This window comes from Cetorhinus maximus, chromosome 7, assembly GCF_964194155.1.
Source record: "Cetorhinus maximus chromosome 7, sCetMax3.hap1.1, whole genome shotgun sequence".
NCBI lineage: Eukaryota > Metazoa > Chordata > Chondrichthyes > Lamniformes > Cetorhinidae > Cetorhinus > Cetorhinus maximus.
This window is the reverse complement of record NC_135885.1, coordinates 39,595,869-39,608,158: the sequence shown is the minus strand read 5'-3', so window position 1 is coordinate 39,608,158 and position 12,290 is coordinate 39,595,869. Positions and strand designations below refer to the sequence as shown.

Sequence of the window (12,290 nt, the reverse complement as noted above, 5' to 3'; positions counted from 1 at the left end):
GGGCCACATGCTTTACTCCTGCTCATATATCTTGTATTCTTATGTTCTTATATCGATACACAAGCTCTTCCAACAGTGGTGATTGGATTAGGGCAGGATTGGAGGGTTTCACTCCCTCACCCAGCGTACAAGTAGCCAATTATAACACCCCTTCTGCTGCTACCTCAGTGGAGGCCAACTTGCTCAGCATGAACTCCAGGCCTTCATTGTGTTTTTGACTCAGCTATTCACTGGTAAACTCACTTTAAAAAACAAACTCAATTAATTAAACTATGAAGCTATATAGTTTCATAGTTTAATTTTTAACATAAATAGTTTATATTTAAAAATATAAATAAAATTTAAGTTAGTGTTCATAACGAACAAAGCTAGTTTTTTTTTTGCAAAGACAATTAAAAGGGGCTTAACAATATTAAACTATCTTTTTTTACATGGTTTTTCACTTGCATGACAGACATAACCATTTAACTTTCCTTCATAAACCCTTCCTGCATTTTAAAAATCTATTGACAGTTTATTAAACCCAGTAGCTGTCTATTTACAAAGTGGTACCTGTACTCTTAATCACTGTCTGCTACTCTCCTCTCTCCACGTTGCTCTTAAAAACATTGTTCCTGCTCCAACCACACCAGTTCCAGTGAAAGTTCACATCCAAAATGTTAACCTCTCTTTCCCTTTCAGATGCTCTCTATCCTGCTGAGATATTGCAGCATTTTCTATTTTCAGTTCAGATTTTTAGTATTCACAGCCTTTCTCTTTGACCCCAAAGTCACACAGCCTTTAACAGAAGAACTTGCACTTCTTTAAAATAACTTCTGCATCTTCAGGACATGACATTTGCACCAAATAAATTGGTCTTGAAGCCACTATTGGTTTTTAGGCAAACATGGCAGCCAGATTTAAGCACAGCAAGCTCCCACAGACAGCAGTGAGATAAATGAACAGTTAGTCTGTCCTGGAAGTGCAGGTTAAGGGATAAATGTAGGCCAGGACACAGTGAAAATTTCATGATCGTACTTTGAATAGTGTCGTGGGATCTTTTAAGTCCCCCCTGAAGGCAGGTAATGCCATTGTTTAATGTTTTATCCAAAGGTTTGCATTTTGACCCAGCTGCATTCTCTCAGCGCTGCACTAAAATGTATTCTCACCCCTCCAGTGAATTGTTTGATTCAAATTTGACAGTGGGCTGAATTTTCCACCCGTCGGGGGGGTTGTGCAGGGGTGGGCGGGAGCGAGCGCGAACCCGATCGGCGTCCCCTGACAGAGGTGCCTCAGGGGAATTAGTTAAAGTTTTTAAAAACTAAATACAGAAAATAAAATATTATAAGACATGTCCCCTCATGAGACAGGTCACATGAGGGGACGTGTCAAGGAACATTAATGGAAAGCTTTACTTAATTTATAAAAACTTCATGAAACCTGTGGATGAGGTTTCATGAAAAATGCGAAGGCCATCAGGGCTCTTTGCCAGCCCCCAACCTTAAGGTTGGACGGGCAGCTCATTTAACTATTTTAAATAGCTTTTAACAGATCTTAATTGGCCCTTGACAGTTCGGCAGGCGCACAGCTGAGTTGGCTGCACACCCACCGAACTGAAAATCTAAATGACACGCGGTGATGTCGGGACGCCTGCCCAACGTCACCATGTGTCATTTTATGCGTTGGCAAGCAGGCCCCACACCCGCTCACCGACCAGAAAATTCTTCCCAGTGTTACTATTGGACTGAGCTGACACTGCAAACTTCATCAGGACCCAGTAGGTTTCTAGGATGTCTCTGCTCTCCTTGACAAGGTCATCTACATAACAAGACAGGGCTGTAACTAAGGACTGTCTAAGTCAGGCGATCCTGCACCCCAGCACCCCGTCAGGACTTGGTAATTTGCGCATGTACACATGGTCTCACCTGCAGAATTCGGTAGGATCTAGTCTGGGGTTAGTGTTTGAACTCCAGACTGTTCACAATATTGGTGCCATATTTGACCTGGCGATCAGCTTCTGTCAAAATGTCCGCTCCATCACCAAAACTGCCTATCTCCATCTCCATAACACCACCCAACTTCACCTCTGACTCAGCTCATCTGAGCCTGAAACTCTCATCCATGCCTTTGTTACCTAGGACTTGACTATTCCAATGCCCTCTTGCCCAGCCTCCCATTTTCCATCCTACAAAAACTTCAGGTCATCCAAAACTCTGCCATCCATGTCCTTACTCTCACCAAGTCCTGTTCTCCTATCACCCCTTTGACCACTGACCTATATTGGCTTGCTGTCCAACAATGCCTTGATTTTAAAATTCTCATGCTCTTTTTCAAATCTCTCCTTGGTCTGACCCGTCCTATCTCTGTAATTTCCTTCAGCCTCACAACCCTGTGAGATCTCTACGCTCCTCCAATTCTAGTCTTTTAAGCATTTCTGATTTTAATTGCATCACCAATGGCAGCCATGCCTTATGCTGCCTGGACCCCAGGCACTGGAATTCCACATTTAAGGTGCTCCTTAGAATCTGTCATTTTGACCAGGTTTTTGGTTATCTCTCCCAGTATCTCCTTATATTTTGTTTGATATTGCTCCTGTCTAGAATGTTGGGACCTTTTACTATGCTAAAGGCACTATGTAAATGCAAGTTATTGTTGTTGTTGTTGAAGAGGCCAAGAAGCTTTAAAGGAGGGTGTCTGGTCACCAACAACATTCTCCCAACGGAGTAGGTGGAACACAAACCCACTAACAGGGTTGAACAGGGTCAGTAGCTGAGTTCCACGGTGGGCATAATCGTGGCATAAATGTTGATATTATACCCTCCTGGATCTTTCAGGCCACTATCTCAATATGTTCCTCAATGTTTAGAGTTGTTACCACAAAATTAAAGAAATAGGTAAATTTAGAATGTAAGCATGTTTAATTTGACTTTTCTTAGATTACTATCTAGTGTATATGTGTTATGCATTTTGCACATGTTTTAATTATTACTTTATTATTATAAAGCATTACTGCTTTAATAGAAAAGACACAGCCCATGTGATTGTTGATGTGCTGATATGGTCAATAGTCATCACCTCATGCTTCACTGAACATGTTTTCTATTTTGCCATGGAATCTGCTGGAAATGGGTCCATTGCAGCAATAATTGTATTTTCCATCTAACAAAATAAAAGAAATCACAAACCTTTCCTCAAAGCCATGTATCAAGTAATGTCACGATATGAAGAGAGTTCTACAGGACTGCTAGGCAGGCTTAGGAGGGTAAATGTTTAACAGATTACCATTATGGTATTCTCGAACAAGGAAATGTGATTGACTGGTTAGAATCATTCTGAGGTGGACTCAGTGAATGTTGCGCATTTACTGATTGATCAATCACTAAATGTGTGACATCAAAACAGCACAGTGTGACAAATAAAGTCCAATTAATTAATCAAAGGGAGTCTTGTACAATGAACGTCTGGATTTCCATGTGATTTCCTGGAGATATGTTGGACAGAAGTTACATTGTTTCATTTGCTTTGTGTGGCTTTTTCTGAAATCCCTCCTGTCATGCTGTCTAACATGTCTCGTGTGAATAATTCAACAGAAGACGAGGGCATGGGGCATCACCTTGGAATGTGAAATAGAATCTAATTCATACCACAGTGCATGTGAAAAGACAGTGCACTAACTTTTATTATCCAAAACATGCTGCATATTTTTAAGTGTCATCAATTACATATTACTGTTATTGATCTCCCTCAACAACTTTGCTGCAACCATCATGTAAAAGTTGCCTTGATGTACTGGTACAAATATTAATTGCAAATGTATCAGAAAGACTAAGCAACTTTGAGAAAGACGCCTCTACATCTCACCTTCATCAGCATCAGTCACATTCAGGGTTAAAACACTGGTGCCAATGGGGACATTTTCCATTATGTTAATACTGTAGGAATCAGGATTGAACACTGGAGGGTTGTCATTGATATCCAGCACATTGAAGTAAGCCCGAATCACACTGAATTGCCCATCTGTATTAGCAGCTTTCACAGTGAGAATGTAATACTTTGCAGACTCAAAGTCTAAAGAACGTGTCAGTGTAAAATTTCCGGTAGCTGGATTAATAACAAAGAGACCATTCCCATCATCTTCTTGTATTCCATACACCTTGTCATCGACTCCCTGATTTGGAGCAGAAGCTGTTACTAAGCCCACCACAGTGCCTGGTTTGAATAAAAGAAAAATGTTATGTATACTTTCGTCTGATACAGAGTCATTCATCTGCTTCACTATAAAAGCCCATATTTGAGCAAAACACTGAAGAGCTTCGCACATATTATTGATTACATTTGTAAGCACTATTTTAACCCAATGTAAAATTGAAATTAAATCTGAACAATTTTTCATTAATACTTTCTGTAAATTACAAAATATTGCTAGGATTGACAGAAAATTGCAATGTTTGTGGAATGACAAAAAGCATTCCACAATCTCCTTCCACAGGCCATGCACAATCAGGTATATAATGGAGTCTGTTGCACATATGTAATCAATCACTTAAGGGAATCTTGTATAAAATGACTGTCTGAATACAACTCTTCACCCTCAGGTCTAAAGAAGTGGAGCAAAATTCCACAATGTCCATCAATCAGCTCCATTATTAAAATCTGACTAATTGCTTTTCACACGTGACATTCTTTGGCCACAGCTATATGGGAACCATTGCATTCCTTGGCGTATTTGATTTTCTTTGCCTCTGCTTATCCCTAAAACCTTCAATTGCATCTGACCAGATTTATAAGTCATTATGAAGCAGACATTATTAGCTACTGGGCGTCCATTTCAATCACTCTAGAAAAACAGCATTCTTCTCATGTTTAGTCTTGTTTGAAGTTAGCTAATTTTATTCTTGTGACCTTTAATAAATTTGTCAAATAGTTTTCTTACTTTGTTTGGAATTTCTTTCTTAACATTATTAGCAAACTGAATATGTCCTCTCTCAACTGTCCATTCTCTAATGAAAATAAGTGTAGTTCAATTAATATATTTTAATAATTTAAAGTCTAGGTCCTGGAGTAATTTTCATCATTCTTTGCTGAACTCTCTACCAATACATTGATATCCTTCACTCAATATTTCAAATGTGGTTTCACCATCATCATTTGCAATATGTAATAGTCAGTAATTACAGGTAATGCAATTCATTTCTTATGCATACAGACTACATCTTTAGTCTACATCTAATCAGGAGACAGTGAAGCCAAACCACAAGTCTGTATTAGAACTTTCCTCCAGATCATTGATCAATGAAGGTTCACCACACAGCCCCAGCTTCATATAAAAGTTAATAGTAAGTGCAGCTGAAAGGGTGTAGCGGGAGAAAGAATAAGCTATGGAAAAGTAAGAAGAATAGTCAAACATTTCCATACTACCTGGGTAAATTGAATATGTCCTCACTTAAATTCAAACAAATTTATTTCATGAGCTGAGGAAACAAATAAATCCAGGACAATTCCGCTGAGATTTTTCAATTTCATGCCGTGCAAAAGTTAGTAAATTAGTATTTCATCGAAGAGAGCTCCTGATCATGAGGAATTAATCGCATTACCTGGCGTTACATCTTCCGGGATGTCAAAGCTGTAAACACTTTCTGAAAAGACCAGCCTGTTGCCATGGATATTCCCAAGGTTATTGCTTGATGCTGCTTGTGAAGACTCGACGTGGTTGTTGGCAGAATAAGGTTCTTGGTTTTGATCAGCGATTCCCAAATCTTCCTTACTGGCAAAATCAGTGTAGATGTCATCTGCTTTATCATCCACTGCTATACCTACATTCAAACTCTGGTTAAAATATATAATTTATCAATTATAGTTTATCTTCTGTAAAACAATAGCACTTCATCATGTGTGTTATGCTCCACCATCATTGTAAAACAATTCTTGTAACCTAGTTGCTTTACATAATTTATCTACACTTTATCCCTTTTTCTTTCCTCTTCCCTTGAAGACATAAGGGTAATATTTTTTCTGCTGTACGCCTGGGGTGTAAACAAGGAGAATGGAGCCGAGGCCCAGTACATTGCACCCTTTGCATTGCACAGTGATTTCTTCTTGGTTCCTTGAGGTATTGAGTACCGCTACATTCACATCAAGATAAGCAGGTCATCCAATGCAAAAGAGGCAGGAGACCCCTAAAGAAGTCTCCTGCCTCTTTTGGGTTTTGGGACTCTGGGAAGACACTCATTTGGAAAAGCATCCGAGAGGAATGAGCCTGTCCCGAGCAAGTTGGAGGATCTGAACAGAACCTGAGTGCCATCTGTTGGGATGATGCTGAAGTTAAGCAATTCCTTTGTCAAGTGCTGGCAGAGAAAGGGGACTGAACGCCACTTCACTGTTGGTTTTGGACTGAGTTCGGAAAACCCTGAACTGAGCAGTCATTATTATTGCTGCAGGCCTCTGAGGCCTACAGTAACAGTTAAACTTCTTTCCCCATTTTCAGAAGCTAAGCCCTGCCAGAGAGCAAGCCTACAACAATGGAATGCCTCAGTGGATGCAAACAGTTGCCCCAGAAATGCAGGTGTGTTTAATTCTTGGCAGACAGAGCACATTTAGGGTGTGTGTTCCACCTGATTAGCATCCAGGCAAGTAGGTGAGTAGGACCTGACACTTGCCGGGAAATGGTTCCACCAGTGCTTACAGACCTTTGATGCCTCATGCAAGCAACCATTTTTCATGTGTGTGCCTAAACAAATGAGTGCTTATTGGCAATTTATTCATATAAAGCATCATAACTAAGCCCTCACCAGACATGCTCACATGTGATTTCCAGCAGGCCACAGGATAGTGATCAGGAGCAGGAACCGTGAATGGGAATTTTCTTGAGGGTCCTCCTGAGCTCTCCAGTGGAGGATTGGTGGAAACCCCACTCATAGGATGAGAGTATAACTGGCTAGGCCAGCAGTTTTTGCCCATGCTTAATTGCCCTTGAGAAGGTGGTGGTGAGCTGTCTTCTTGAACCACTATAGTCCACATGATGTAGGTACAGCCACAGTGCTGATAGGGAGGGAGTTCAGGATTTTGACCCAGTGACAGTGAAAGAACGGTGATATATTTCCAAGTCAGGATGGTGTGTGAATTGGAGGGGAACCTGCAGTTGGTGGTGTTTGCATGTATCTGCTGCCCTGGCTTGTTCATGGTGGTAGAGGTCACAATTTGAAAGCTACTTACGTGAAGTAGCTGAGTTTTCTGGTGAGCATCTGGTGGCTGATTAGCAATTGGCCACCCCAATTCACATTTAATTCAACACACACTGAAAGATGCATTTTCTCATTAAAGTATTGGAAGAACTGTTTCATGTCAAAGTCAGAAATTCCCATTTTTTAAAATGCTTAAATTGGCAAAAACAAAATGTTGATTAGGGGCAGGATGCCCCCTCGTATATAGTGATCCAGCACATCTCACAGATATTAAAATATATATGCTTTATGATTTTAATTATGACAGACCTTTTATCCACCACAAACTCTAGTGCACGATATGTGAAAAGCCAGCGGGTATTTGTTAATCCCATGGTGCGCTATCCCACTCACAATACATAGAAAGGCAGAGCTTTCAGTTTATAGAGAACTTGGTTGTGTTAATGAAAACGGTTTTCTTGCCATGAGCTCAAAACAAAAGTATTGGGTAGAATTCCTAAACCAGAAAAAAACAGTTTGTTCAGCACAAAGGAACAATGCTGCTATTTACATCAACTATGAACAGATGATAAATCCAGCTCTTGATCTTCACACCAAAGGCACAATCTGACATTTTGGTAAATGAAATGAACAGTTCAGACTTTGTCACACAAACATTGGAGAAGAAAATTTCCATGGGTGCCTAGGAATATTCAACAGGCTTGATTCAGCTGATGCTCTGTGGGAGCAGAGTCATGCATTCCAAAAACATCCCTTACTGAGTCTGGTGAGAAAGACTGAATGCTGGAATTACAAGACTCCACATTCAACAAAACTTCGAGTTTCACTTTTGGAAGCCTCACAATGAATATGGATGAACCTCTTTATGGGCCCAAATGTTATACCATATTATATAAATTGATACCATGGCAAAGTCAGTGATTTTGTCTTTTCACCTCATCTATGTTGCACTGTTTGCCTGTATAAAACAGATGTTTCTAGGACTTGCATCTCTGTCCTTTGGGAGTTTATTTATTCAAGGGCAGTTCCACAATCCAAGTGGGCATCATGAGTGTAGGTCCAAGAATTGGTGATATGGTGGTTAGGCCCTATCACCAACCCCATGCACCTTGTGAACATGGCTCCCCAATCACACTATAGTGCTGGTGGTTGGAGCTTTCTTTTTGCATTACAAAATTGTTTTTTCACGATCCTATGTCCACAATAGTCTTACTAAAGACACTATTTCCCTGACAGTCAACAAGTTTTTTAGCACTGGAATTTCTTTGAAAAACAAAAAAGACTTTATTTCAAGAAAAGCAAAACAGTTGTGATTTCACCTGAGTTCCAGCATAATATTTCCATGAGATTGGATCCTTTAAAGCTAACGGGGATTTTTGCTAGTTTGATCAATCTTCACTCATGCATCAAAAATGGCTGAAACCTTCTTTGTCAGTAGAGAAGCCCTTTCACTACTTCCCCTGGGGAAAGGAGGCAGTAACATGAGACAGGACAGTGCTTTCATCCAAGGTTAGCTTTCCCAAAAGGGTATGGTCTCATTGGTGGCATCATCCAGGCTCTTAACAACCATGCCACAGTTTATATGAAGAGGAAAGATTATATTTTATATATGTAGTGCAACAATGGACTGAAGTAACAGGCCTTGCTAGTAAATGTATTATGCCTTGGGAGAAATCATGGAACTAGAAACTTGCAAGCTGGCAGAAGTGGATACAGGGAGTAATCCCTGCACCTGAATGGGTAGACCCAAGGTGCACCTGATATTGGGCCTTATGTCTCATTCAAACGATGTCAGTGAGCTGCAGACACCTCAAGGCAGCACACTGCTCAACAGGCTTTGAATTTTGGGCAACGGAGCTCAGGTAAGTTCTTAATGGGAAATGGGTTGTAATTGGGAGGGTTTGTGACTGGGAAAGGGAGGGATATCATGAAAGGGAAGGCAAGTGAGAAAATGAGGGTGACCCGGATAGGAAGCAATCGGGAATTGGGCCAGAAGGTACTCATGCACCTGGGATGAGATGCAGGGAATCTGGTGTGGGGTGGGACCAATGGGATGGAAGTTAGGTATGGAGTTGGATAAGGGCTTCAGTAGGGGATCTACATCTTGGTTGGAAGGGGTCAAGCTCATGGTTGTGAAGGGGGTCAAGCTGGTGGTTGGAAGGGAGGTCATGGTGGCAGTTGGCAAGGCGGTCTAGACGGTGTCATACAGTCATAGAGTCATAGAGGTCTACAGCACAGAAAAAGGCCCTTCGGCCCATCGAGTCTGCACCAGTCAAACAAGTACCTAACTATTCTAACCATTTTCTAGCACTAGGTCATTTTTCAGCCTTGTATGCCATGGCATCGCAAGTGCACATCCAAATACTTCTTAAATGTTATGAGGGCTTCTGCCTTTCAGGCAGTGAGTTCCAGATTCCCACCACCCTCTGGGTGAAAAATTCTTCCTCACATCCCCTCCAAAACTCCTGCCCCTTACCTTAAATCTATGCCCCCTGGTTATTGATCCCTCCACCAAGGAGAAAAATTCCTTCCTGTCTACCCTATCTATGCCCCTCATAATTTTATACAACTCAATCATGTCTCCACTCAATCTCCTCTGCTCCAGGGAAAATAACCCCAGTCTATCCAAGCTCTCCTCATAACTAAAACTGTCCAGCCTAGGCAACATCCTGGTAAATCTCCTCTGCACTCTCTCTAGTGCAATCACATCCTTCCTACAATGCGGATTCCAGAACTGCATGCAATACTCTAGCTGTGGCCTAACCAGCAATTTATACAGTTCCAGCATAACCTCCCTGCTCTTATATTCTATGCCTCGGCTAATAAAGGCAAGTATCCCATATGCCTTCTTAACCACCTTATCTACCTGTCCCACTAACTTAAGGAACCGGTGGAGATGCACACCAAGGTCTCACTGATCCTTGGTACTTTACAGGGTCCTACCATTCATCGTGTATTCCCATGCCTTGTTTGTCCTGCCCAAGTGCATCACCTCACACTTATCAGGATTAAATTCCATTTGCCACTGATCAGCCCATCTGACCAGCCCGTCTATATCCTCCTGTAATCTAAGGCTATCCTCCTCACCATTTACCACCCCACCAATTTTTGTGTCATCCATGAAGTTACTGATCAACCCTCTTACATTCAAGTCTAAATTGTTTATATATACCACAAACAGTAAGGGACCCAACGCCGATTCCTGTGGAACCCCACTGGACAAAAGCATCCAGTCACAAAAACACCCCTCGGCCATCACCCTCTGCTTCCTGCCACTCAGCCACTCAGGTAGTTGGAAGAGGGTTGTCAACTCGGTCAGGGGAGTTGAGGTGGTGGCTACAGCAGAGACAAGGTGGCAGGTGGGAGGGGCTGAGGGGCAGAATCTTAATGCCTTAGGTTTTAAATGCAGGTTGGGACCATTTCCACCAGCTTGCATGATTTTCCCAGAGGCAGCCAATTACAGGCCCCTTTTGGGTGGAGACATATTGGGGAGTCACTCCAATGCGGGATTTTCTGAAATCCCTGCCCTCCACAATGGCTGATAAGATTCCACCCAAACAGACGGATGGGCAGGGACCAGGAGGTAGTTGGGGGGGGGATGAGGTGGTGATTGGGAGGGAATGAAGTGGTGGTTAGGAGGGGATGAGGTGATGCATGAGATGGGAGGAGGTGATTGTTGGGAGGGGGTGAGGTGGTGGTGTGGAGGGGATGAGATAATTGTTGGGAGGGGTGAGGTGAAGGTTGGGAGGGGGTGAGGTGAAGGTTGGGAGGGGATGAGGTAAAGGTTGAGAGCGGATGAGGTGAAGGTTGGGAGGGGATGAGGTGAAGGTTGGGAGGGGATGAGGTGAAGGTTGGGAGGGGATGAGGTGGTGGTTGGGAGGGGGTGAGGTGAAGGTTTGGAGGGGATGAGGAGGTAGTTGGGAGGGAGTGAGGTGATTGTTGGGAAGGGATGAGGCGGTAGTTTGGAGGATGTGAGGTGAAGGTTGGGAGGGGATGAGGTGAAGGTTGGGAACGGATGAGGTGGTGGTTGGGAGGGGGTGAGGTGAAGGTTGGGAGGGGATGAGGTGGTGGTTGGGAGGGGGTGAGGTGAAGGTTGGGAGGGGGTGAGGTGAAGGTTGGGAGGGGATGAGGTGAAGGTTGAGAGCGGATGAGGTGAAGGTTGGGAGGGGATGAGGTGAAGGTTGGGAACGGATGAGGTGGTGGTTGGGAGGGGGTGAGGTGAAGGTTGGGAGGGGATGAGGTGAAGGTTGGGAGGGGATGAGGAAAAGGTTGGGAGGGGATGAGGTGGTGGTTGGGAGGGGGTGAGGTGAAGGTTGGGAAGAGATAAGGTGAAGGTTGGGAGGGGATGAGGTGAAGGTTGGGAGGGGATGAGGGGAAGGTTGGGAGGGGATGAGGTGAAGGTTGGGGGGGGGTGAGGTGAAGGTTGGGAGGGGATGAGGTGAAGGTTGGGAGGGGATGAGGAAAAGGTTGGGAGGGGATGAGGGGAAGGTTGGGAGGGGGTGAGGTGAAGGTTGGGAGGAGATGAGGTGAAGGTTGGGAGGGGATGAGGTGAAGGTTGGGAGGGGATGAGGGGAAGGTTGGGAGGGGATGAGGTGAAGGTTGGGAGGGGATGAGGTGAAGGTTGGGAGGGGATGAGGAAAAGGTTGGGAGGGGATGAGGTGGTGGTTGGGAGGGGGTGAGGTGAAGGTTGGGAGGGGGTGAGGTGAAGGTTGGGAGGGGATGAGGTGAAGGTTGGGAGGGGATGAGGGGAAGGTTGGGAGGGGATGAGGGGAAGGTTGGGAGGGGGTGAGGTGAAGGTTGAGAGGGGATGAGGTGAAGGTTGGGAGGGGATGAGGTGAAGGTTGATAGGGGGTGAGGTGAAGGTTGGGAGGGGATGAGGGGAAGGTTGGGAGGGGGTGAGGTGAAGGTTGGGAGGAGATGAGGGGAAGGTTGGGAGGGTGTTGAGTTGAGTGGTGGTAGGGAGTGGGGTTGGGGTGCGTTCGGAGATGGCCAGCTGTGACCCCGAAGTTTTATCATGGAGCCAGGAGGAGGACTGCGGCTCGACTCGTCTCCACATTCAGGTCATTATTTTATTGCAAACACATTTTTGTTGGTGACCTGCATTTGTTTCTACAAGCCTAAGTCAATTCC

At 43.7% G+C, this 12,290-nt stretch overlaps 1 protein-coding gene across 2 annotated transcripts in view; it reads right to left on the bottom strand.

The window, feature by feature from the left end:
* The window catches only part of LOC144682733 (protocadherin Fat 4-like), a 189,026-nt gene that overhangs the window by 171,535 nt on the left and 5,201 nt on the right, over positions 1-12,290 (bottom strand). For both annotated transcript variants that reach the window (XM_078545370.1, XM_078545371.1), the window contains exons 2-3: positions 5,574-5,805; positions 3,841-4,188 (exon numbers count right to left, since the gene is read on the bottom strand). In XM_078545370.1, coding sequence (XP_078401496.1) covers positions 3,841-4,188; positions 5,574-5,805 — 580 coding nt within the window. The remainder of the gene's footprint in view (positions 1-3,840; positions 4,189-5,573; positions 5,806-12,290) is intronic.